This window comes from Lolium rigidum, chromosome 2 (assembly GCF_022539505.1).
Source record: "Lolium rigidum isolate FL_2022 chromosome 2, APGP_CSIRO_Lrig_0.1, whole genome shotgun sequence".
Classification (NCBI taxonomy): Eukaryota; Viridiplantae; Streptophyta; class Magnoliopsida; order Poales; family Poaceae; genus Lolium; species Lolium rigidum.
The window spans coordinates 70,257,189-70,280,021 of NC_061509.1; the positions used below are offsets into that span (position 1 = coordinate 70,257,189).

The 22,833-nt window shown below is 43.3% G+C and overlaps 4 protein-coding genes and 1 non-coding gene across 8 annotated transcripts; 3 read left to right on the top strand and 2 right to left on the bottom strand.

The window, feature by feature from the left end:
* Positions 1–904: 904 nt before the first annotated feature.
* On the top strand, positions 905–3,650 carry LOC124689857 (mitotic spindle checkpoint protein BUBR1-like). Its single transcript, XM_047223318.1, has 11 exons — positions 905–1,134; positions 1,275–1,334; positions 1,500–1,644; positions 1,733–1,890; positions 2,537–2,615; positions 2,696–2,762; positions 2,836–2,890; positions 2,968–3,130; positions 3,249–3,334; positions 3,420–3,503; positions 3,590–3,650. The coding sequence occupies exons 1-11, from the start codon at positions 905–907 to the stop codon at positions 3,648–3,650; spliced, it is 1,188 nt and encodes a 395-aa protein (XP_047079274.1).
* Positions 3,651–6,202: 2,552 nt separating this feature from the next.
* Positions 6,203–13,711, bottom strand: LOC124691906 (brefeldin A-inhibited guanine nucleotide-exchange protein 1-like). 2 transcript variants are annotated; one of them, XM_047225192.1, is made up of 12 exons: positions 12,723–13,711; positions 12,107–12,424; positions 11,550–11,886; positions 11,025–11,447; positions 10,658–10,950; positions 10,299–10,572; positions 9,218–9,720; positions 8,780–9,101; positions 8,297–8,645; positions 7,552–8,201; positions 6,573–7,346; positions 6,203–6,491 (listed from the first exon to the last, which is right to left on the bottom strand). In XM_047225192.1, exons 1-11 carry the CDS (start codon positions 13,709–13,711, stop codon positions 6,738–6,740), a joined length of 5,067 nt encoding a protein of 1,688 aa, XP_047081148.1. In that variant the 3' UTR covers positions 6,203–6,491; positions 6,573–6,737. The 2 variants fall into 2 exon arrangements, with proteins under 2 accessions (XP_047081148.1, XP_047081147.1); XM_047225191.1 differs by having other exon boundaries at positions 6,203–6,499.
* Positions 13,712–14,050: 339 nt separating this feature from the next.
* LOC124691910 (mediator of RNA polymerase II transcription subunit 18-like) lies at positions 14,051–17,432 on the top strand. Of its 3 annotated transcripts, none has more exons than XM_047225197.1 (6): positions 14,051–14,105; positions 14,177–14,243; positions 16,415–16,514; positions 16,588–16,645; positions 16,732–17,088; positions 17,198–17,432. In XM_047225197.1, exons 2-6 carry the CDS (start codon positions 14,205–14,207, stop codon positions 17,298–17,300), a joined length of 657 nt encoding a protein of 218 aa, XP_047081153.1. In that variant the 5' UTR covers positions 14,051–14,105; positions 14,177–14,204; the 3' UTR covers positions 17,301–17,432. The 3 variants fall into 3 exon arrangements, with proteins under 3 accessions (XP_047081153.1, XP_047081150.1, XP_047081152.1); XM_047225194.1 differs by having other exon boundaries at positions 14,062–14,105; positions 14,169–14,243; positions 17,198–17,431; XM_047225196.1 differs by lacking the exon at positions 14,051–14,105 and having other exon boundaries at positions 14,124–14,243; positions 17,198–17,431.
* A 294-nt stretch (positions 17,433–17,726) lies between these two features.
* LOC124693941 lies at positions 17,727–17,923 on the bottom strand. Its single transcript, XR_007000380.1, has one exon. It is a non-coding gene; the product is annotated as a U2 spliceosomal RNA (small nuclear RNA).
* A 125-nt stretch (positions 17,924–18,048) lies between these two features.
* On the top strand, positions 18,049–22,133 carry LOC124691909 (SWI/SNF complex subunit SWI3B-like). The gene is made up of 6 exons (XM_047225193.1): positions 18,049–18,424; positions 18,512–18,912; positions 19,872–20,282; positions 20,810–20,942; positions 21,341–21,468; positions 21,556–22,133. The coding sequence occupies exons 1-6, from the start codon at positions 18,181–18,183 to the stop codon at positions 21,751–21,753; spliced, it is 1,515 nt and encodes a 504-aa protein (XP_047081149.1). The 5' UTR covers positions 18,049–18,180; the 3' UTR covers positions 21,754–22,133.
* Positions 22,134–22,833: the final 700 nt, after the last annotated feature.

Below are 22,833 nucleotides of genomic sequence, written 5' to 3' on the forward strand. Positions count from 1 at the left end.
CCTTTTCTTGTTGTATTCAGTTTTTCATACATAATCCCCTTTTGGTTATCATGAATGTCCAATATCCCTAACCAAAGCAATATGAATTGCATATGAGCCTAACATATGGTACTTGACCATAAATTACCGGTAGTTGAGTCGTGTGTGCTTCAAAATATCATAATTACATGTAGGACGGTAAAGCACCATAGTGAGTGTGAGAAATTAATAAGAGCTGACACAGATCTATAAACCACTCAACTCCTCTACATATAGTTGCACACAACTTTTTCTTCCACCATATGCCCTCCCCCGCCTCATCTGAAGATCTCATATCTTCATTATTTAAGATGTCACTGTACTTTTGCTTTCTAGTATAAGAGCAAATTGTGCTGATAGAATGATATAGGGTGCAAAAAAATGTGCAACAGATCTAGGAAAGTGGATGCCAAATATGAAGTTGCCGAAAAATATTTCTAGATGATTTTAGGTTTGGGAGGTAGTGGGAATTCCTTCATGCGAGGTTTTCAAGTAAACCTCACTAAACCAAAGGCTCCAACATAAGGAAGACCATGCTTAAAGACAGCAGGTTCATCACTCTTATCTAAAATGTGGATCCTTTGAAGTTGCAGCCACGTCAATAGCTATATGGCAACAAAGAAAAAAAAGTGAAATTTGTCTATTTATGTAAGCTACAATCATAATTGGTAGCTAATTGTAGTTGAACAACAGCAAAAGCACATCGAGTGGGCTCGTGTATCTGGGCCCCAAACAAATTTCAAGCCCAAACCTAACAAGAGCCCAACGATTGTCTATAAAACTTAACCCAGATCGGCATCCGCTCCTCAAGAACGGTCCAGCACCACGAATTCGAATCCTCCTCTCCCAACGGTCGGGTTCGGAGCGCCACCCAGACCCATCTATCATGGCGGCGGCGGCGGCGGCGGCGGGAGAGCTGGCGGCGCTCGACGTGGAGACTCTGGCGCTGTGGGGGGTAGGAGCTGAGACGGCGCCGGTGGCAGAGTGCGGCGAGTGGGAGACGTTCAAGGAGAACGTGCGGCCGCTGAAGCGAGGGCGCAACGTCGCCCTCCTCAACAGCGCCCTCAAGGCGCACGCCGACCCCGCCCAGCGCGCCGCGCTCCTCGCGGAACGAAGGTACCGTGACCCCAGCTCTTGCCCAGCAAGGAATTCCTTGGTCCTGGGGTTTGGTTTGGCTTCTTCTGGTTGGGTTTCTTGGTCAGGGGAAAGTTTCCGACGTGTTGTCTGTTCGGTGTTTGATAAATTAACTCATTCAGGAGGAGGATCGAAGCAATCGAAGAGTACCAAGGCGAAGATCCCCTCCAGCCGTGGGTAGAGTGAGTTCTTCTTGATCCCCCCTCCCCTTCATGTGCCATGTTTCTTGGATTGTACTAATCGGTAGTCACTGCTAGCTAGATAATAGAGTGCGAAGAGCGCTCCTTTCATTAATCTGCACAAGCTAGGTGCTCATAACCCGTGCTCTCCACTTTGCCTGTGCGCAGCTGCATCAAATGGGTTCAGGAGTCGTTCCCGGCGGGCGGGGAATTCTCAGGCCTCGTGGTGATCTACGAGCAGTGCGTGCGTGCCTTCTGGCACGATGAGCGGTACAAGGATGATCTCCGGTACCTCAAAGTGTGGCTAGAATATGTGGGTTTCTGAATGCAACTTGATCTATCTGATTTTGTAGTGTGTAAGCGATTAGGCGTGTATGCTAAACTTGCAGCTTGGTTTGCAGGCTGGGAATTGCGCTGATGCTGAGGTGATCTTCAGGTTCCTGGAGGCCAACCAGATTGGTGAGGGCCATGCTGTTTTCTACATCCGTTATGCGTCGCTGATGGAGTCAAAGAACAAGCTAAAGAAAGCTGACGAGATTTTCAACCTTGGAATGGCTAGGTGAGATCCTTAGAAGACACTGCCACTTATCTACTTTAGATGCTGTTGGATTTGAGATTGTTTTGTAGAGCTTTCCAATTATAATTAAACCATCGAATTTGTAAAGTCCACTGCTGCATTATTATGGGTCTACTACACCACGTGATTGACATCAATAATCAGATACGGAAAAGATTACAAATATTCTGCAGTGCGGCTCTCGTATAGAGCGAGGAGGGTGAGCAAGAAAAATGTGGAGGTCTTAGAGCGCGAATGTTAAATTCTAAAACAATTTAAAAGCTTCTTACCATGTTTTCTTTGATCCCTGCAACCTTCCCCTATACAAGATTTATATACTCATGAAAATATATGTTTGCAGGATACAATAGTTTACAACAACCAACTACTAATATGTTAGTCCGTGAATGACAATATGAACAATGGTTTTTTTTTCCAGCAAACAAATTATCCAAATTTCTGAAGTGTCCTATATTTCAGTCATGATATGATTTTTGCACCCTTACACAGTAAATACCCATGGACTTCTTGAATCGTCCTTTTCTATTCATTCGAAGGAATTGCTTATTGCTGCTTCCTTTCTTTCATTAATGATTCATGTGTCTACATACTTCATTCTTATCGTCGAGCTGATTTTCTTTTTCATCAGAAAAGCAAAGCCTGTGGAGAAGTTGGAAACTACGTACAGGGCATTTCTTCGGAGATCGACCAGAAAGAAGGAACACGAGGTGCACTATTTTAAATCATTGCAGTATTTTTATCAGGCCTCCACCCTTCACCAAATGATTTTATTCATCTTTTCCAACAGGATGATACAGCAAGTGAGGATCAGCCAGTACGTAGATTCGGTCGCGACGTGAACCGTGGTGATACCAGTAAGTACTATAATCCAGCATCAACTTCAAGTGATTGGCTGGGTGCAAGCTAATCTTGAATTTGATGTGGCAGGAGGTCAGCCTATGGAGAATTCCCATCTGTTGGCAAAACCTAGGGCGCTGCAAAGGTCAGTTACCTTTACCGTGTAATCATAATAAAACATGGAGGTTTTATTGATTATTACTGATGTTAGAACATTCATAGGATCAATGTCAATGCGCCTATTTCGGTTTACAAAGAAAATCCATTGCCAAGTCAGGGCCTTGACAGAACTAGGAGCAAAGACAGGGCCTGGAACACCCTTGGAACACAGGCAGATAGAAACAAAGAAAATAACATGATGCCTGCCAGATGGACTTCGCACAAGGTATTTTTATGGAACAACTAGATGGACTTCCCAAGGACTACTATCCATTCAGTAAATTTATTTTTAGATAACGGCAGAGACATTCCTTATAATTTGATGATGACATTTCATTGAACAGATTCCACCAAAGGTAGCAGCACGACCAGCGGTTCAGTCAGCTCGTGTCAGCTCCATTGAGGTCTTTGTAGATGAAGAATGTGCCGAGTATGTTATATGACATCCTTAAGTTATCATTTTTTTATGAACCACAAACATAAAGTTTATAAATATTTCCTTTTAATCTTCTTAGGGAACCAGCTCCACCTCAAGTGCCGAAGAGTCCAAAACCATCTGTTCTGAAGCTTAGGCTAGCAACGAGCAAAAACCTTAAGAAGTACGAATGGTTTATGGCCGCACCTTCTGTTTCCACATATTATAATTCTTTGTCAACGATTGACCCTGCCTGTTTTCTTTGAATAGGGAAACTGAATTGCTTAAGGAGAACCCGCTGCGCAACTTCCCGCTGAGCAGCCTTAGATAATTACAGTTATGTGATTCATTCAGGTGCTTCTATTGTTGATGATCTTTTGTTTGAGTTGTGACTTTATGCTGGAATAAGCTTTAGCCTCTAAAGCTTAGAGATGCAGCAAATATTGTGATCTTGTGTGTTGTAATCTTGTAATTTGATTGGATGCCTCTAAAGCGTACTGTATGCCTCATCGAGGTGAGGAATGAATAAATCTTCAGTTTTGTCACAAATCATCGAGGCTTGTTTGAGTGTTGTAATATTGTACATTAATGTTCTTTTGTTTGGATGTCCGTACGTTCCATACAGTGTCATACAGTAATTTGATCTTGCAAGCTTTGTTCGGTACTATATCTCTTTATTTTGTAGGAATCTCCAGTGAGGTCAAATCGATGTCGAGACAGCCTGATTACTTCCTAGCAAATAATAAAGAACCTTGAAGGCATTAGATTCTCCAAATAATATGCAAATGCCATAGCAAACAAAACGTGACTGAAATTTTTGATGCAAGTGGATCCATGACACATTGGATCAGATTATTCTAGTCATGGCAACCTGCCATTGGCAACAGCTCCCATAACTTTGTTTGCTCACAGGAAAATAAAAGTGTTCTTTTTCTTCCTTGGATCTCCATTGCTGGAAACTTTCTCAGGTCCTGTCAAGGCCCCCGTTGCCACCACAGCGTACAGAAGAAGGCGACGAAACCAAAAGCGATCATTGCCATTTCGGCCTCGTTTCCTGAAGGATCTTGATGAAAGAAGAAGAAGCTGGCGAAACCAAAAGCGATCATTGCCATTTTAGCCTCGTTTCCTGAAGGATCTTGATGAAAGAAGGAAAGATAGGACGTGTCACAACTCACAAGCCAGTGTCAGAAGCCACCACTTGAGGATTGGTAAGTATTAGGACATGACTTTGTGGTTAAGCTCAACCTTACTATATTATATCCTCTATTTTGCTTGATTAACAATGTTATGAAACCGTGGAGGGCACATAGATTTCGATCAGCTTGGATAGCAATATAATATATAGTATTATTAGCAGTGTAGTACACAACAGGCCAAGACAGCAAATTTAGGATTAAGGGCACACAGCATGACATGATGACAGCATTAGGAAAGAAGATGGAGACAAGAGAATTTCCCAGGTGGACGACTAGTTTATGCAAAGTGATAATGTATTAAAAAACTGCGTGTGGCTACACACTTGACCACATCTTCTAAATCCTTGCATCACACATAGTGTCTTACTGTCTGACCGGCTGAGCCGGCTGGCTGCGCCTGTGCGTTAGTTATTGGTTTTCATTTAACGACAAGTTCATCCAAAAGCTACGGGCTAAGCACTCAGCACTTGTACAGTAGTGTCCCACACCCACCTATATAAGAGGCCATATACATGGTGGACTTTGCACACGCTCAACTCAGGGCTTCAGAGTTCTGACCATACCAAGGGTATTTGTCTCTTTGATCTCTCTGCCGTGACAATGATGATGATCCATCAGGCAAGCAGCTGCAAGCAAGGCTGGCGAGGCCGCCGCCGAGTGCGGCATGTGCGGCTGGGGTCGCTGCTCCGGCTGCGCATGCGGCTGTTCCGCCTCGCCGGCCTTGTCATCCGGTGCCTAGAAGGGCTCAACTGCTGCCCCAAGAGGCGGTCCAAACCAAGATCAGCGGCGCAGAAGCCGAGCCGCTGTAGACAGGCTGCAGGGGTGCCGGCGGTGCCACACAGGGAGAGTTCTGCTTCTTTCCATGTCGATCAGGCCATCGCAGATTGCTTGGAGTTCATCAAAAGATCCTACATGCAGCCTTCGCAAGATGACCATAGGGCTAGTGCTGCTTGATAGGCAGGTTGTAGTTAGTTGCCCTTCTTGTGATGTGTACTTGTTGACTTTGTGCATCTCAGTTTTGCTAGTTCCTGCCAACTTCATGTTTGCTTAACTCTTTATGAAGCATGGACAGATGTTCTTTTTCCGCAAACACGTAAAAGCAAATGAAAACATGCAAAAGCATGTCTAGAACGCAGCGAAAGAAACAAAAAATCCTGAATCCTGCCAGAATGAAATGCTTCTGGTCAAATTCCTAGAAAAAAAACTGCCGGAATGACACCGAAATGTCATTTTCTCAGTCGAGACTTGAGTGTTGATACCTTGATGGGCGGTAGTTTTCAACAAGGAAGTCGGTTAACCTGAGTCATGGATAGTGACATACAAAGTATATATATCCAAGCTTCGTTTTCCAGAGCAGTTGGCCCTTGGCCTTGCATAGCACAAACAAATTAAGAGGATAAGAGCGGCTTGTGTCATACTGCTACCCTATTTGCCTATTTCCATTAAAGAAGAATCGAAACCTAATATTTTTCCCATGTAGAGATGTCTATTCTCTTACAGGTCCAAACCACATTATTATTCCTCTACTCTATCCGTCTCACGAAAGTTATCTTAGATTTGTCAAACTTTGTATGTATATAGATACATTCAAATTTGGACAAATCTTAGACAAGTGTCACAAGACGGAGGGGGTATTGTATTTCCATTAAGAACCGAAACATCACTTATTTCCACGAGAAGTGAAAGATTGGAAAGGAATAACATGATATATGCCACTTTATTATAGTATTGGTTTAAATGGAAACGCTATACAAGGCTATCGTCACAAGGGGGGAGGAAGTTACATCCCAAAAAAAAACAAAATTGTTCACTGGTGATCTGACCACTCCCTTGTAGAACTCCACAGATATTCATCTGCCGTCAGAGCCAACAGTGTCGACGATAAGCCATGAATCAAAATTAATGTTAGGAAAGGAGGGCAAATGCCCTTCAAAATGCCTCCTGCCTCCAGGTAACTGAGTCGATGTTACATGATGCTGCAAAACTGACATAAGCAGATTAATATGCTGCTCTACGTCGATAATAAGTTGCCAAGAAACAGAAAAGAGGTTTTTTACCTTCAATACCAGAATTCTGGAGGGGCAGGTTTCAATAATTTACGGCACTGTCAAGCTGTAATTTCCTCTTATCTCATATTTCTGTGTAACCACCATCAATCAAGCTACCCTACCACGGTGGAGTGACAAAATTGTACAGTTGGTGAATAAAACAAGTAATATTTGCTATACCGATATTATAGGGCCTATTGACGACTGAAAGATACCATACAGTGCAACTTGAACCTCTCCAGAGCTATGCTCACAGCGAATGAGATTAGCTAATAAGGGGAAAAGGAGGGGCAGATTTCTCCTAAAGCATTCCCTCTCTAGGCCACCCAATAACCGCATTACATGAAGGACCACTGAGGTTCTAGCAGACAGTTCCTCTTTCTTAGCAGCGCCCAAAGGTAGCGCCCAGTGTACAACCAGGTCTCTACCAGAAGCATCCTTAGATGGTTCATGACCTGCACAGTTCAGATACGTTCGCAGTATTTTCTCAGAGACAAGCATAATTTGTGACTCAATGTTCATGTCTCGTGACAAAGATGGGTTGTCGTGAAGCAAAGCTTGCAGGATTTTGAGGTAGCTCTGGTAAGACTCATTCTCGAAGTGGATGACTGCAGGCTCAGGTACCTCCAGAAGAGAGCATGATTTGTGGAATTTGGTGAGCAAAGCAGATTCAGAGCTCACTTCACTGGCATGGGATGTAATGGTTGATAGCATCTCCAACATTATGCCCATATGCTCAGCACAAAAGGATCTCCTGTGTGTCTCATACAATTTTACAATTCCCTGGAGAGAAGCCAAGAAATGGTGAGTGCAGTCTTAATATAACTGTTGGCATGCAAACTTCTTGTAGCAATTTGTTTTTCAAATTCCTATTTTAAGTAGGTAAAATGTGCAAAGGAAAGCAGAATTTTGAACTAAATCTATACAGCAAGACATTCTATACAAAAGAGACTGGCACCAAATTTAACTGGCGATAAGTTTTAAGTACCTGAACAATTAGGAGTTGCAGAGACATATGATTTTTCATCTTGACGATAGCATAAGATGATGTTTCCATATTAGCTTCCTCTTCATCTTCATTGTATATGTCATGCTCTGAATATTGCTCTGCTTCAGAGTAAGACTCATTTTTTTCTGGAATTTCAATATCTTTCATCATCTTAACTATTTTCTCGAAAACAACAAATGTCTGCGCTGCTGATTCTTTAAAGCATAACAAGATCTCTTTCCATTCGTCCTTGGAGAGTTTGCTTGCAAGTCCTTCTGTTAAACGCTGAAAAACGGACATGCCTATGCTAGCAGATTGTCTAGAAGGGCTTTTGATAAAACTGGTAACCACAGAAGTGACTCTAATGAGTTCTGGCCGCATCACGTCAAAAAATGTAACATACAAATCCACTAGACATTTCACAGCCACTGTTTTAGTTTCAAAATTCCAAGAATTGTCCTCGGTGCTATCACTCTGGCTGTTTGGTGTACTGATTTCACCGTTAAAGAGAGGATAAACAACAGATTCAAAGATATTGGTCCAGAAGGACTGCGAGAAAAGTTGCCCATGATCCTTCAGAATATCAAAGAGTACTTCTACTGCACCTTTTCTGATAGTTGGCCGCGTGTCAGCTGTCAATCTAGCTAGACCTGAAAAGGAAGTAAATTCAAGCAAGATCTATATTACAAATGTGATGCGTTTCCAAACTTATCCAGCAGTCTCTGCGAAATAAAAGGTAACTTACCAGCAAGCAATGGAACCCAGAAGTAAACATGATCATCCTTGTGCGCTACAGCATTCCCATCTGAAGAATCTAAATTATTTGATTGCTGATCAGTATCCTTGTCATGACAAACAAATCCTTCCTCGGCAAGTTTCACAGCACAGAACCGAAGAAATGCAATAGCATTGAGACTAGCATCACTGCTAAATTTACTACTTGTGAATGTAATAAGACATTTAACACAATCAGTAAATGTTGTGGTTTCAGTCTCAGTTATGTACGGAAAATAGTCCCGAACAATCTTTTCCATAGTTTCAAATGCTAACAGAACAATACTTTTCCGATCATCAGCAGCAGCTGCAGTAAAAACCTGTAAGATGAAATGTTGTAATTATTGAGTGGTAATGTAGGAATGTCCCACTAGGTTGTTTCTCAAGAACTAGCTTCTGTACGAAGTTATGCTATAATAATCAAGGCAAACTAACCATAGAGCACCATACATACCGTGAAAACACTTTTCCATCCAGATTTTATATTGTTAACACGACTTAAAACCATTTGGGAGACACACCGAACTACGAGTTCTCGTACTTCTGAAGCATTGCTCTTCTGCATAACAACCGCAAAAGGTTGCAGGAATTCATTCTGGAAATTATAGTTGGCCAGCTCCTCTCTTTCGAGAAATTTCATAGCTAGCTGCCTCAAAGAGTCCATAACAAATATTGCAACAGAAAGATTTTCTGACAATCCGACCGACACAAAGAAGTCTGATAGAACTTTCCAGATACGAGACCACACCAAACGTATGCGATTCATATTGTAATGCCTGCACAAATGAAGCTCTAAATTAGACCACTTTTAAAAGTTGTTGATCATAGCTGCGCTATGACATTACTTTGCGTCTGGTAATAGGTTCATAAACCAGATGTGACAAAAGCTTACGCAATCTCCACTATCTTTGTTAGACAGAAAATACGAGGATCAGTAGGTGACTGTAGCTCTGTGATTGAGACCTTGCAAAGAGCTTCCACAAAAGCAACAATTGCATTACTATTCAATCTTTGGCTATGAGCAAATATATGATTCAACTCAAAAATGCCAATCTGGTCTAACAGATTTATGTTTGATATAAAATTATTAATCTGATCAGGAGTAACTAACGGAGAGGCATTGTTTTTTGCTGTTATGCTGTCATAAGAACCGCCTCTAACAGCAGCCATTACAGCTGGATTCTGAAGAGCATTAGTTCGCTTTGAAGCTGTAGTTGTACTTGATTTCTGTGTTTTTTCTTCTGACTCAACCAGAGGAACCGTCAAAAATGAAGCATCAGTAGGTGATCCTTCTCCAAGAAGATGTAAATGCTCAAACCGTGAAAGACAGGTTAGCACATGTTCCCACGCTTCCTGCAAATAATCACCATCTTCGATTGCGATGGATATTATAGCCTGTATAGAAAAATTGGTATGAAGATAGGCATAAGCAATTTGTTCTCAGCAATTTCAACAGACTTTTGTATAAATTCAAGCTACCAAGTACTACTGAAGTCATCTAAGTGTTTTTATAAATAAATAAATTAAGAGACCAAATAGGCATAAGCAATTTGTTCTTGGGAATTTTGATATTATAGTGAAAGATACGGAAAACAAAGGGACAAAGTAGCAAAAAAGACAAAAGAATGAAAGGAAAAGCCTCTGCAAGATTATTTTTTAATATAGACTCCTAATGTGTTATGCCATTACTTCCACTGAAAAATGTAAACCATATAGTTTTAAAGCTTGCTTACAAATGCACCTAAACTTATTTATTCATTACCAGTTTACCAATGAAAAGCTCATGTTCTCTCATAGTGTCTTAAAAAATCTAACCACCTCATTTAGCTTTGTTCAAACTCAAAACATACTAAATTGATCAATGGAAGCCGTTTCTGCGATGTCTTGCATGATAATATCCTTCTGATCAAGGTATGAATTGATCAAAATTTGCAAAAGAACATAATGTACTGTTTGGCCTTCCAAGTTCCTACCTTCACAGCATCCACATTTTTTTGTTTCATGTCCGCAACACAATGAAGATATGTGAACTTGGCTACAGATGTCACAAAGGCATCTCTTTGTGTCTGCATGCACATTACAGAGGTGACGTGCACTGCAGATCTGAATCCCTGCAAACACTGCGACGTGGCAGCCTTATCATCACACTGGTCAAGTGTCATGCTGAATGCAGCCATCATAGGGGCCCAACAAACCTCCATCATGAATCGCAAAATGGTTGTCTCGGTAATAACATAAAATATAGATCTGCATGTAGCACAAGGTTGAATTCATATATAGCAGCAGGTGCAAAAAAAAAAAGTTTAGCTATGAATAGTTGTTTTGGTCTTACTCTGATTTCCCACTCTTTGCTTTGAATTTCTCATGTATGTTCTTGATGAGCAAGTCATTTGCTCCAAGTGCCTTGTCTTCAGCTTGTTTCCAGTTGACAAGGTTTATAATATTGTCTAAGCCCAAGAGTTTCATTACACTACTAGGTTGCTTGTTTTGTGGAACTGATGAATCAGCACTCATTTTGATCTCATTTTTGACAATTTGGTCATACAATGTACTCAGATAAGATTCAGGCAAATCCTTCCCATCATCAATTCCTCGGTTATTTCGGATGAAATCAGATTTAGACATCTGCACAAGGAAAATCCCATTAGTAAGTATGACTTCTTTTACTGACAACAGAGGCAAATAATCATTTGACTAACCTTATCCTTGACCATCATATTGTGAGCATCAGTATTGAGCATGATGACAGAATAAGCAAGAACATATGCAGTATCTGCACTAGTAAAGGAATTTGGGTTGCATTTGCAGTATCGTTCAGCAAACTTTTCCATTACCCGGTCAATTTTCTGTGCTTCCCCAGGCAACCTGAAACCTCGCAAGTAATACCTAATGGCTTCCCCAAAGTCCATACCTTCAAAATTTAGTGCATCGACATATGCATGCATAACTTTGAGAGGAAACTCATCTCTTTCGCCCAAATAGTCCCCTATCATTGTTGCATTTAAACCAGCAGTATTTCTCAAGAAATAAGCAACATCTTCTGGGGATTGGCCTATCTTCTTGCTTTTAGTGAGGAAATCAATACCCTTAGATGGTTTTCTGTTAAACAAGGAAATTCCTTTCTGCGGAACAAAATGCATAATTCAGTAATTAAAATGTGAATCTCTCTCAAAACACACTAACAATGGAGAGAATATAATCCAAGCACACAAATATTTACATACCTGAAGTTCTATTTTATAAGCACGACGCTGTTCAAGCGAGGAAGCATCAGATGTGTCTGGGCTATAAGAGTCGGATTGCAGTTCATAATCAATTCCATTCCCATCTTCTCCAATAAGGATGTTGGGACTGTCTATCGAATTTAAAGAAACTTCAGAAACTTTGGGTGAAAAATCACCAATTCTCAACTGTTGGTCCATCCATGAACCCATCGATCTGAGTATGGTTGCAAGGCACTTGACTGACTCAATCCGAAATGTTTGGTCTTGGGCTGGGGTTAATGTTGTTGTAGCTCCAGGAGGAACCCCTAGAGCAGTCTTTAAAAGGCCATTGACAGTCCTGCAAATATCTGCTGGAATTAGAAGTGCTTTAATATATGATGGAAAGAGAGAGAATTAAATTCTCATAGAACTGTGCTCTTAGCTCAATGTATCACTATTTGCACCATACCTGACTTGAGGGCCAGCGTACAGGCCACCCTGACCCTCAGTTGCATTTCAAGTTTTACAACTTACACCATAACTGAAATTTACTATTCATCAGGAAGAGATTTGCATACCTCTCAAAAATATTTGGTGCATCAACATCGCAATCATAATTCACAAAGATATCAATAAGAACCTGAGATTCTTTACAGATCTTCTCCAGCAAATTTAGAACTGTCATCTTCTGCAGAAAACTAGGCTGATGGACATTCTCAAGAACCCTTAGGACAAGCATGGGAAAAAATATTCCAAGTTCCTCTTTCAGCCCAGATCTAAACCTTGACAGCAAACCCACAAATATGGCGCACAGAAGCTGGAAAATACTCATTGCTGACAATGCACTGTTTTTTAACAATGACAGACAAAGATACTGCTTGATTGCTCCAAGGTACCTGCAGCAACAGAAAAAAAATCCTTCAGTGTATATGTTTTACTCTCTGTCAAGTTAAAATGGAATGCTCCATTATGAAATAACCTAAGAAAACCTAGTAACCTCTCCTACATAATCTTACTAATTACTATTGACCAGAATCTGAGTAAATAGCAAAGTTAGCATATTCCTGCAAGTACAGTACAACCACAACCACTTGGGGGCTCCGCAATAACAATATTTGCATCGATACAAATGTAAAAGTCTGAATTATGAAATGCAGATAACTGAAACAAGGGCAGCAAGTATGATCATCATACTTATCGTTTGTTCTCCAGAATGGGCCAGCATTGTCCACAACCATCTTGAGCAACTCGAGAGACAAGACCTTCCCCCGCAGAAGCACCTGGTCCTCAGGGTTATCTGGTGTTGAGAGCTTCATCGACAGCTTGCAGAGATTCTTGAACAATGCCAGCCCATCCTCTCTTATCTTGCTCATCCCCCCCTCCTCGGTCTCATCAGCCTCATCTACCGCCACAACGGGGGTCCCCGGCTCCGGCACATCGCTCCCCTCCATGGCCTCGTTTATAAACCCCTGCGCCACGAGCACAATGCTGGAGTCGTTCAAGCTGCGGTCAGACATGTCCATCATGTCGCTGATGAGCACGGTCTGCACGCGCACGTCCATGGAGTCGGCCTCGACGCGGGCGAAGACGATGACGAGCACCTGCGCGAGCGCGAGCTTGGCGCAGAGCTGGTTGGCGCTGCTGCCGCTGCTGAGGTAGATGTTGTAGCAGGTCTTGAGCATCTGGGCGAGGCCGTCGCCGCGGATGGCGATGGAGGGGCAGCGCGCGGCGGCGACGAGCACGCGGAGGGTGGCGAGCTCCATGGCGTCGTCGTTGAGCGCGCCGCAGGAGAGGACGGCGGCGAGGAGCCTGGAGGCGGGGGCGTCGTCGGCGGCGGCCCCGCCGATGTCGCCGAGGAGGAGGCGGTGGTAGAGGAGCTTGGCGACGCAGTCGAGCGCCGGGTCGACGACCTTGGGGGACGCGGAGTCGAGGGCGAGGATGAGCGCGTGCAGCGAGGCGGCGGCGGCGGCGACGGGCAGGCCGAGGAGCGCGGAGGGGTGCGGCGAGGTCGGGTCCGGCGGCGGGTAGGAGGAGGAGGAGAGGAGGTCGAGCGCGGACTTGGCGGCGGCGACGAGCGCCGAGTGCTTCCGCCACGCGGCGTTTTTGATCACGCGGTCCAGCGCCGGGCCGAGCACGCGGCCCGACGGCGTCGAGCCGCCGAGCGGCGACGTGGGGGACGCCATGGGGAGGGGCCGCTACGCGCTGGTCGTCGCCGGCGCGGTGGTCATTGGAGGCGGAGAGATCTGAAGGAGAGGGGCGGAAGAAATGGGAATGCGGAGGAGGTGACGGGTCTCCGTGTGGGAGTGCGCGTGGGAAGGAAGAGAGGAAGGAGGAGGGGTAGGACTGGAATTTTCGATTTCCACGGGGTAAACTGCGAGACTTTTTACCTGGGCGTTACCGAACTAGTACAGTCTAGCACTTTAATCCCTGCGCTTCGTGGTATTCTCCACGCCTCAATTCACTCCTGACCTCGCCCGCGCCTCCTCGCCGCCGTCGCCGCTCCCGCTCTCCCTCGCCGGCGCGTCGGGTTCCTGCTGCCTCCCGCCCCGCCCCAGCCCCCGGCCATTGAGATTCGAGGTATATGAGGTTTGTTATCATCCAGCGATTAGGTTGAATCCCACTGAGCTTCACAGTTTCTAGGTGTGCAGGTGTAGCGCCGTCTAGATCCGCGCCTGGATGATGGAGTGCGTGGTGCAGGGTATCATCGAGACCCAGGTATTCTGCTTCCTTGTGTTTTCGTAGTCATTGATGTTCGCGCAGTAGCTACTCGTGCTGTTCTGCTAGGGATAGTTCAAGTCGGCTCTCTGGTATAAACTTGCCAAGGATGCTGTAATGCGTGACTTGGCTTTGAACATGGTCAGAAAAAATCGCATGTCGTAACGTAGGTCAGGCAGATGATTGTGTACATTGTGGAATAAACCTGTCAAGGATGCTGTAATCCATGACTGATTTGAACAATGACCTGGAAAATTACATGTCGAGTTAAGAGTGATTATTTATGTAAATTATGATTGTTTGTAGGATGGCACACCTTTCGTGTTGCACCTCTTGACATGCACCAACTTTGCTGATCAGACATGAGCTTTTGCGCTCTCTTGTATATGTACTAGTCCGTATTACATAAGAATTTTGGCACACAGGCCCTTTCGATTTTCAGGTGGTCGTAATGCCTGTATCCAAGGATGTGGTATCTAGGATTTAGTGTTTGGTGTCTAACTGTTTAAATTAAGTTTCTCTTAGTTGATTTTGTTGTTGGAGTTGTCAGCATTAGTATCTCCTTACAATAAATTATCTATTCTTTTCTCATAAGGGGTCTCTTTAACTGTACATGTGTTGAGGTTTATGCTATCTCTGGTTCAGTCTACTATACGCATCATGCTGATCAGTCTAGTTATCTCTCTTTAGTCTGTTCTTAAGACGATAGTTAACTTTGTTATTTCTGCTATAAGCATGATGTGGCATCAGCACTTCAATAAATGATGCTAGAGTTATTTTCATTGATTCATTATCTACCACTCTCCATGATAAGTTGGTAGTCACTAGTCATTTGTTGTTTGCTTGCTCTATCAGAATGAATCAACACTACAGCATTAATAAAAATGTCACAAAATTGATATTAGATCATGCTGACCACCATATGTGAACCATTTCTCCACTTTGAGGGCACTACCTCTGATATCATAATATAATAGGTTTACTGTACAGTTGGGGGAATCACATATTTAGGTTGTTTATTTACAGTAAAGTGTAATTTTCAGGGAGAGAGATTTGGTGCTCCTGGGCACCAGTGCTCCTGCTATTTTAGAAAAAATAAAAATCACATTTATGTGTTTCAAAAAAATTAGAAAAAAAATCATGGTGTAGCCAATGAATTGTCCCACAAACGTGCAAAATTTCAATTTCAAATGCAAAAAATTCTGGGCTACACAAAAATATCAAACGTGTGGATCTGGGTATGCATATTTCAAATCTCCAAATTTCAACAGATTTTGTCTTTTTTATATAGTCTACAATATAAAGAATTTCATATTAAAATTTTACACGCTTGTAGGTTACGTCATTTATTATGTCTAGATTTATTTTCAGATTTTTTTGAAACAAATATGTATGATTTTCGAATTTTTTTAAACAGCAGAGCACTGGTGCCCATGAGCCAAATACACTTTTCGAATTTTCAGTCCACACATTTAGACTTTATTCATTTTCATTTAGGGTATTTATTTTGGTGTTGGAGTTGTCAGTATAACTATCTCCCTGCACTAGTTTACCAGTTGGCTTCTCATGAACAGGGTCTCTAAAACTGTAAGATTTATGCTATCCCTTGAAAAATATAGCTAGGATCGATACTATCCCTGGGTTGGTCAGCCACACACTTCATGTTGAACTAGAATCACGTGTGAAATCCATCAGCTGCTGAGCTTAGCTGATGTAACTCTCCTTAATAGTTAATATGTACTTTTCGACAGTATCCTTAATATGTACTTAGTAGTATGACAGACTTTTTATTTATTTCTTAAGCGTGAAGTGATATCTAGAATAATAATTAATGCTAGATTTTTTTATTGATTCATTGTCTCCAACTCCATGACAAGTTGGTAGTCACCCAGTATGAATCTAGAACAAAAGAAAAGGTATATCACAACAATGATGGGTAGATCATGCTGACCACCAATCCACCATATGTGATATGTCAAACCATATTGCTCCACTTTGGGAGCACTACTTATGATATAATATAAAATATTGCTGTATAGTTGGAGGAATCACATGATTATATGTTGTTTATTTACAGTAAATGGAGATCTGAATCATCTCAACGTTAATTTTCACTTCCTTTATTTTTTATTTGAATGTCATTACTCTAGCTATATTTTTTTGTCATACAGCATGTTGAAGCTCTGGAGGTTCTTCTCCAGGGCCTCTCTGGTGTCCCAAAAGAACGTGTTAGGGTGCATGAGCTCTGTCTTAAAAGTGGACCAAATCTAGGTTAGTTTTTATTTGTCTGTTCTTGGGGGTCATAAGCAATTGTAATGTCTACTGACCTCGTTCAATCATACAGGAGTTGTCCCATCAGAGGTCCGTTTGCTGTGTGACTTAGCTCAGCCAACACCATCCTGGTAAACTGATTGTGGTCACCTGCTGAAATTTTACACTTCCTCGTAATTTCTTACACTAATCTGCAACCGGTAATATCCATATGTAGGACGATAAGACATGTCGGTGGTTCTATGAGAGGTGCTGGTGCGGAGCAGATCTCGATTCTGGTGCGCACAATCGTGGAAAGCAAAGCCAGCAACAACGTGCTGCGCTACTTCTACACCATAGGCTACAAGTTGGATCATGAACTTCTGAAGGTGGGCTTTGCGTTCCGGTTCCAGCGAGGTGCCCAGTTCACCGTGACCGTCACTTCCACCAACAAGATGCCGAAACTCCACGCGACCGACGAGGCTGTGCAGGTCACTCCTGGAATACAGCTGGTGGAGATCACAGCTCCCTGCACTGCCAACAATTACAATGACGTCGTTTCCGCTGTCACCTCGTTCTGTGAATACCTAGCGCCGTAAGTACCCCTCAGCTTACATATTTAGTGCTCCAGTTTGGTAATCTTTGTACTTCATCTTCTGTTAAAAAAATGTCTTAACTCACGCGAGACCACAAACGTGCTGCAGGCTGCTGCATCTCTCTAAACCAGGAAACTCAACTGGAATCGTCCCGACTGCCGGCGCTGCTGCTGCCTCGCTCATGTCAAGTGGTGGTGCTAAGACATTGTAAATCTTTTGTCACACGTATCTTTCTGTGTGACATTACAGTGAGATGCTGGTTTGTAACTAGTTGAAGTGGTATGAATAGCATTGTGATGCCATTTTCACTGTAATCTAACTTGAAGTTAAACAGTATTGCTGGCACTCAGTTTTGCCTTGTTTAATCTTGGCACCACAAGTAAGGTGGTACCAGTCAGATGTTACATAACTGGTAAACGAACAGTTGAAAAACTGTCAACCTTGTGTACATTCGAAGGAAGAACTTTTGTTTTTGTTAAAAAAAATGAAGCCGTAGTTTCTTATTATCTGGGCACAACCGACTATGCTTCAGTTCTTAGCTTGACAGGATTTCATGTTTACAGAAAGACTAGCTCTGAATCAAGTACAGGAGAGGACTCTGATTAGCGCCCAAATAGAAATTTTGACTTTGCTTTGGTTGGGGTGCGCCGGGCCAGGGCAGTAGTGCAACGCCCAAGCGACGCTTGAGGGCCCCAGTAGCAAGCTACTGTGGTGGACCCTCTCCCACAAAAAATAAATTTAATATCGTTGTGAACACATGGCCCACATATCAGATATTAAACTGATAAGAACAGATACTACACTTGATCTTAGCCAAAAGGCCGAGAAAGGTATGAGTTCTCCCTCGCCTCTGCCCCTCCTTTTATACAACTCTCCCCGGCTCCCTCCCCTCACCGCGGGCGAGGTGGGACTAAACTCTCTGCGCGCTCCGTGTCGTGCGTACTGCGTACCGCCGTAGCTGGGCCGCGTGGGCTGTCAAACAAATTCGCCGAGGCCCAAAACGAGACGCCTTCTCTGCGAGCAAAGTCTAAAGCCCAAGCGGAGGAAGGAAACAAACCGAGAGACCTCCATCGCCTGCCCCGCCTCCGACGATGGCCACACCGCCGGCTCCGGTGCCGCCGGCCACCGCCAGCACCGCGCCGGCGCCTCCGCCTCCGCAGATGCCGTACAAGGCGCCGCCCTTCTCCCAGCCCCCCTCCACCGCCGGCACCGTCAAGGCGGAGATCCCTCCCGCCGCCGTCTCGACCGCGCCTCCCGCCGCAGTCGCCGCCGCCGCCGCCGCGGGACCCGCGACCCAGGACTCACCGTACATCATCAACGTCCCCAGCTACTCAGGTAACCCCCTCTCTCTCCCCCAACCCCCCGCGCATCGCCTCTCGTAAACCTATCAGAACCCTAGCTGACCGAGGACCCCGCCTGCAGCCTGGTTCTCCTACGGCGCCGTCAGCGACACGGAGCGCCGCCTCCTGCCGGAGTTCTTCGAAGGGGAGGCCGGGTCCCGGGGCCCCGAGGCGTACACGTACTACCGCGACACCCTCGTGAGGAGGTTCCGGGCGCGGCCGGCGCGGCGGCTCACGCTCACCGAGGCCAGGCGGGGCCTCATCGGCGACGTCGGCTCCGTGCGCCGCGTCTTTGACTTCCTTGAGGAGTGGGGGCTCATCAACTATGGCGCCTCGGCGCCCGGGGTGAAGCAGGGGAGAGACAGGAGGGAGGAGGCGGCGGCGGCGTCTCAGTCTTCCTTGCCTGCTGGGGCGGCCATGTCCAGGAAGCTCTGCGTAGGGTGCAGCAGCGTCTGCGGCTCTGCCTATTTCACCTGTGACAAGGTGAGTCATTTGCCCATTGTTTTGGTTTATTTGTGAGCAAGATATATGTGTGTGGAAACTTGCGATACGGATTAGTTATATGTTGCGTTCATTTATGTCTGGTTAGAACTATCTTAGCTCGTCCATATGATTTTTCCAGTTGACTATAACTATCTGTTTGGTTTCGTGCCTTGTAGACAGCATGGGTGTATACTTTATTATGCAATGTAACTGGGGGAGCATTTTCTCTCTAGTTATGAGTTTACCCATGTTGAGGATTTTGTTTACTTGGATTGGAGACTGGGTTTGGTTTAGCTGGTTTCAGATGCTCCATAGAAAGTGTGCTCGGACAGATGAGCAAACAAGCTTGTTGGTACAAGGTTAATGATGTACTCCCTCCATTCCATATTAGTTATCGCTGATTTTGTAGAAAGTTGTACTCCCTCCGTCCCATGAAACATGCCTTGGATTTCTCTAAGTTTGGATGTGGGGAGTACTAAACTAGCAACAACTAATATGGAATGGAGGGATTACATGAGATTTTGGTAAATGGCAACTGTCATATATACTAGCACGGAGAATGTCTGTTGCTACACACAAAAAAAAAACTAAAACGGCAAGGATTAGGCCATGGGTACGGGGACTGTCGGAAGAGCCTTGCTTCCTCTTGCAACTGTTATGTGGTTCAGGCAAGAAAAGGAGGGTGAAAAGATGATAGGGGGAATAGGTTTTCAACTTGTATTGTGATGGCTCATTGCCACTCTTTGGATAGCTGCGAATGTGGAAAGATTAGCAAGGCTGCTTCGTAATTCGTTTTGAACTAGTCCCTCCAGTTCACATAAACGTGTCATGAACTGGAGGTGGAGAGTATATGTCATAATTGTGCAATAAATATATGCAAACAAGATAGTAATTGCATCCATTTCATGCATGTATGTTGGATGAAAGTGTTATTAGCTTGTTGTCTGTTTTAATTGCAGAAAAACGCCTTCACTTTTGCGTATGATCAGGCGGAGATAAATATCTGTTGTAGATGCTATGTACGTGCCAACTACCGGCCTGGTCTTACTCCAGCAGACTTCAAGAAAGTTGAAATTAGCGAAGATGCAAAATCAGATTGGACAGACAAGGAAACTCTTCACCTTCTTGAGGCTGTCTTGCATTATGGAGAAAATTGGAAGAAGGTTTCTGAACATGTTGGTAGTCGATCAGAGAAAGACTGCATTGCTAGACTTATCCGATTACCTTTTGGAGAACAGTTCATGGGATCCAAGGATCAGAAGTTGCAGTTTGAGACTGATGATGATGTTGCTGATGAATCTAGAGCAGAGGTCTCAAAACGGCTTCGTCTCACACCACTGGCAGATGCAAGCAATCCAATAATGGCTCAGGTATGTATATGTTGTCTTTACCTTAGTTTCTAACTCCCTTGATTAGTAACAGTGGGTCTAATCCTTGCCTATACTGGCAACACTTCTCTTTCGCTTTGTACTTGAAATACTAACATGTGATGACTACTTTGTTAAAAGAATGCCATGGTAATATGTTATTACCTCCGTTCCAAAATATAAGCCTTCTGAAAAGGTTTTTATTTCGGAACGGAGGTAGTAGTTTTTGTATAGCTACACATATGTGGCTGAAGACCTGGCTAACTCACCTGGAAGTTTATACCTGGTATACATAAGTTATGTTCCGTACTTCAGACATGAAACACTGAAAACTTCAAAATGGTTCTGACAAAGAATTTTTTTTAAAAATGATTTTGTTCTTCATAGAAGTTTTGCACATAAGTTTACACAAAACAAGTGTATATGCTGGTGGCCACCATATCCTAATAGCTGCCGTATTCATCTAGTTTGAACTTTGAACATAGAAAATTATTGATGGGGCAAGATGAGGAACTGCATTGTTTTATCAGGTGGCGTTCTTATCTGCCATTGTTGGCTCAGGAGTTGCGGCAGCAGCAGCTCAAGCAGCTATCTCTGCTCAATCCCAGGTTGATATGAATGACAGCCTGGTTGATTCTTCAATCAGCAGCACCAAGGAAGAAGGTAGCAGCTGGTCTCTAGCCCTTATGAGTGTGACATGCTCTTTGGCTGCTTCTGTCATATTGATGTTGCATTGTTTCTAAACATACTGCTTTGCATCTCACTGCGCAAACTATGATAATTCAAGTGTGTTGACAGCAGTGTTCAAGTAATGCGTTAGGAGCAATAAGCTCAATCATAGTTGGTCTGTATGCATATAAGAGTATATGGACTTGTATCCAAGTTCCTTGTGTGCATGAGTGGGCATGTGAGCGGGTAAAAGTTTGATGAACTTCTAATTCTAATTCTTGTTGCTACATGCTGAAATGCATATCATGCTGCTTAGTTCATCACCTTCTCCTACAAATATTTGTTGCAATTGTTCAAAAGAGCTCTCTTGGCCTGATTAGTTTCCTCTGCAGAATCTCCATACACCAATGGGCTTTCAGCCAACGATTTACTCAAAGAGGCATCTGCAAATGCACAAGTGCAGCTTGAAAAGGAACAGAAGGATATAGAGCAATCTTTATCCGACATAGTGGATGTCCAGGTACCAATGCTGGGTTCTGAGATGATATTGGTAAAAAAAGATGGTATTTGTATTGACTTGTTATCTATTGTTTCAAATCCTTTTTAGATGAAGGAAATCCAAGACAAGATAAACCGTTTTGAGCAGAAGGAGCTGCTAATGGAGAGAGAGAGGCAGCAGCTCCATCATTTACGGGAATTGCTTTTCATTGATCAACTTGCGGTTGTGCAGCATCAGAGCAGACCGCACCCTGTGATTGCTGAGAACGAGGAGGAGAAACCAAAACCTGTTACCATCACAAGTTGAATCAGATGGAACTTCATCAATAGCATGGGAGTGCTGTGAGAGTTGGAACTCTGTTCCTCTCCTGTCAACAGTGGAGATGTTGCTTGAATCCTGTGATAAACACTATATTACATTTCTTCTTCTGCTGGCTCTAGAGTAGTATATATTCTATTTGTGTGTAGCTTCATCTGATGTTGTTAATGGTGTCTAGAAGAACTCTTTTGTAGTCTAGCTAATGGAAACGGTGTTCCTTCTCAAGTTTGATACAGGCTATGTGTGTGTACCTCTTCAGGTGTCAGTAATGGCCGCTCAAGATGTGTATCGCAATAGTAAGGTACCGTCGTTGCGAGAACTTGCATATTGTAGCTACTTCGTTTTATTAAATCTTTTGCAAGATACTAGGAAAGTGTCTGGTTCGCAATTTTCTGCCCGTTATCTGATTATTACGCTGTAATCTGATATAGCTAATCATGTTTGGTTCTCTCCTTCTACGTTAATCATGTTTGGTCATCTTCTACGTTAATCAAGTCACTATAAGAGCAGCTCTATCTGATCCCGGATATGCCTAATTGCCTATGCTGAAAAACGTGAAACCACTTCTTTGGTGCCACTAGAGCTTCGCCTGAACATATCTTGTGAATTCGTACCGGAAATTCTTTACTGTACCAGTTTATGGGATCTGTTTTACTATGCACCCCTGTGGTACAGCAATTAAGGACTAAGGTTAGTCTATACTTATGATTTCAAAGAAAATAGAATGTTAATATAGCATTAATACAGATCAAAATTATTATTGTTTTAACATCACACAATACAGAGTAATTTAAATCACAATGAAAGTTCAAATCAAATAATTAAATAAATTAAGAATGATCCGAAATGAAATGGATGGTTCAATTACATATGAACGGATATGGAAGAAAGAAAAGGGAGACTATTATGGAGTTGGGTATGAGTTCACATGTTTTCAATTTGTCGATACTTCTCGAGGAGAGCTTGGATCCGGTATGGGTTCCTCTTGGATTTGACATGGTTACCAACATTGTTGAAGAAATTTCCAAATCCATGTCCTACTCATCGTTGATGATCATTTTGTGTAGA

Bases quoted from the DNA above. Each gene is read 5' to 3' on its own strand.
- LOC124689857 (XM_047223318.1), top strand. From the start codon at position 905: ATGGCGGCGGCGGCGGCGGCGGCGGGAGAGCTGGCGGCGCTCGACGTG. The intron at 1,645-1,732 runs GTGGGTTTCTGA...CTTGGTTTGCAG, and splicing joins TCAAAGTGTGGCTAGAATAT to GCTGGGAATTGCGCTGATGC. The intron at 2,891-2,967 runs GTCAGTTACCTT...GAACATTCATAG, and splicing joins AAACCTAGGGCGCTGCAAAG to GATCAATGTCAATGCGCCTA.
- LOC124691906 (XM_047225192.1), bottom strand. From the start codon at position 13,711: ATGGCGTCCCCCACGTCGCCGCTCGGCGGCTCGACGCCGTCGGGCCGC. The intron at 10,573-10,657 runs GTAAGACCAAAA...TGCTACATGCAG, and splicing joins GCAAAGAGTGGGAAATCAGA to ATCTATATTTTATGTTATTA. The intron at 7,347-7,551 runs GTACTTAAAACT...GCTTCTCTCCAG, and splicing joins TGCAACTCCTAATTGTTCAG to GGAATTGTAAAATTGTATGA.
- LOC124691910 (XM_047225197.1), top strand. From the start codon at position 14,205: ATGATGGAGTGCGTGGTGCAGGGTATCATCGAGACCCAG. The intron at 14,244-16,414 runs GTATTCTGCTTC...TTTGTCATACAG, and splicing joins AGGGTATCATCGAGACCCAG to CATGTTGAAGCTCTGGAGGT. The intron at 16,515-16,587 runs GTTAGTTTTTAT...TCAATCATACAG, and splicing joins TAAAAGTGGACCAAATCTAG to GAGTTGTCCCATCAGAGGTC.
- LOC124691909 (XM_047225193.1), top strand. From the start codon at position 18,181: ATGGCCACACCGCCGGCTCCGGTGCCGCCGGCCACCGCCAGCACCGCG. The intron at 20,283-20,809 runs GTATGTATATGT...TTGTTTTATCAG, and splicing joins GCAATCCAATAATGGCTCAG to GTGGCGTTCTTATCTGCCAT. The intron at 21,469-21,555 runs GTACCAATGCTG...AATCCTTTTTAG, and splicing joins CCGACATAGTGGATGTCCAG to ATGAAGGAAATCCAAGACAA.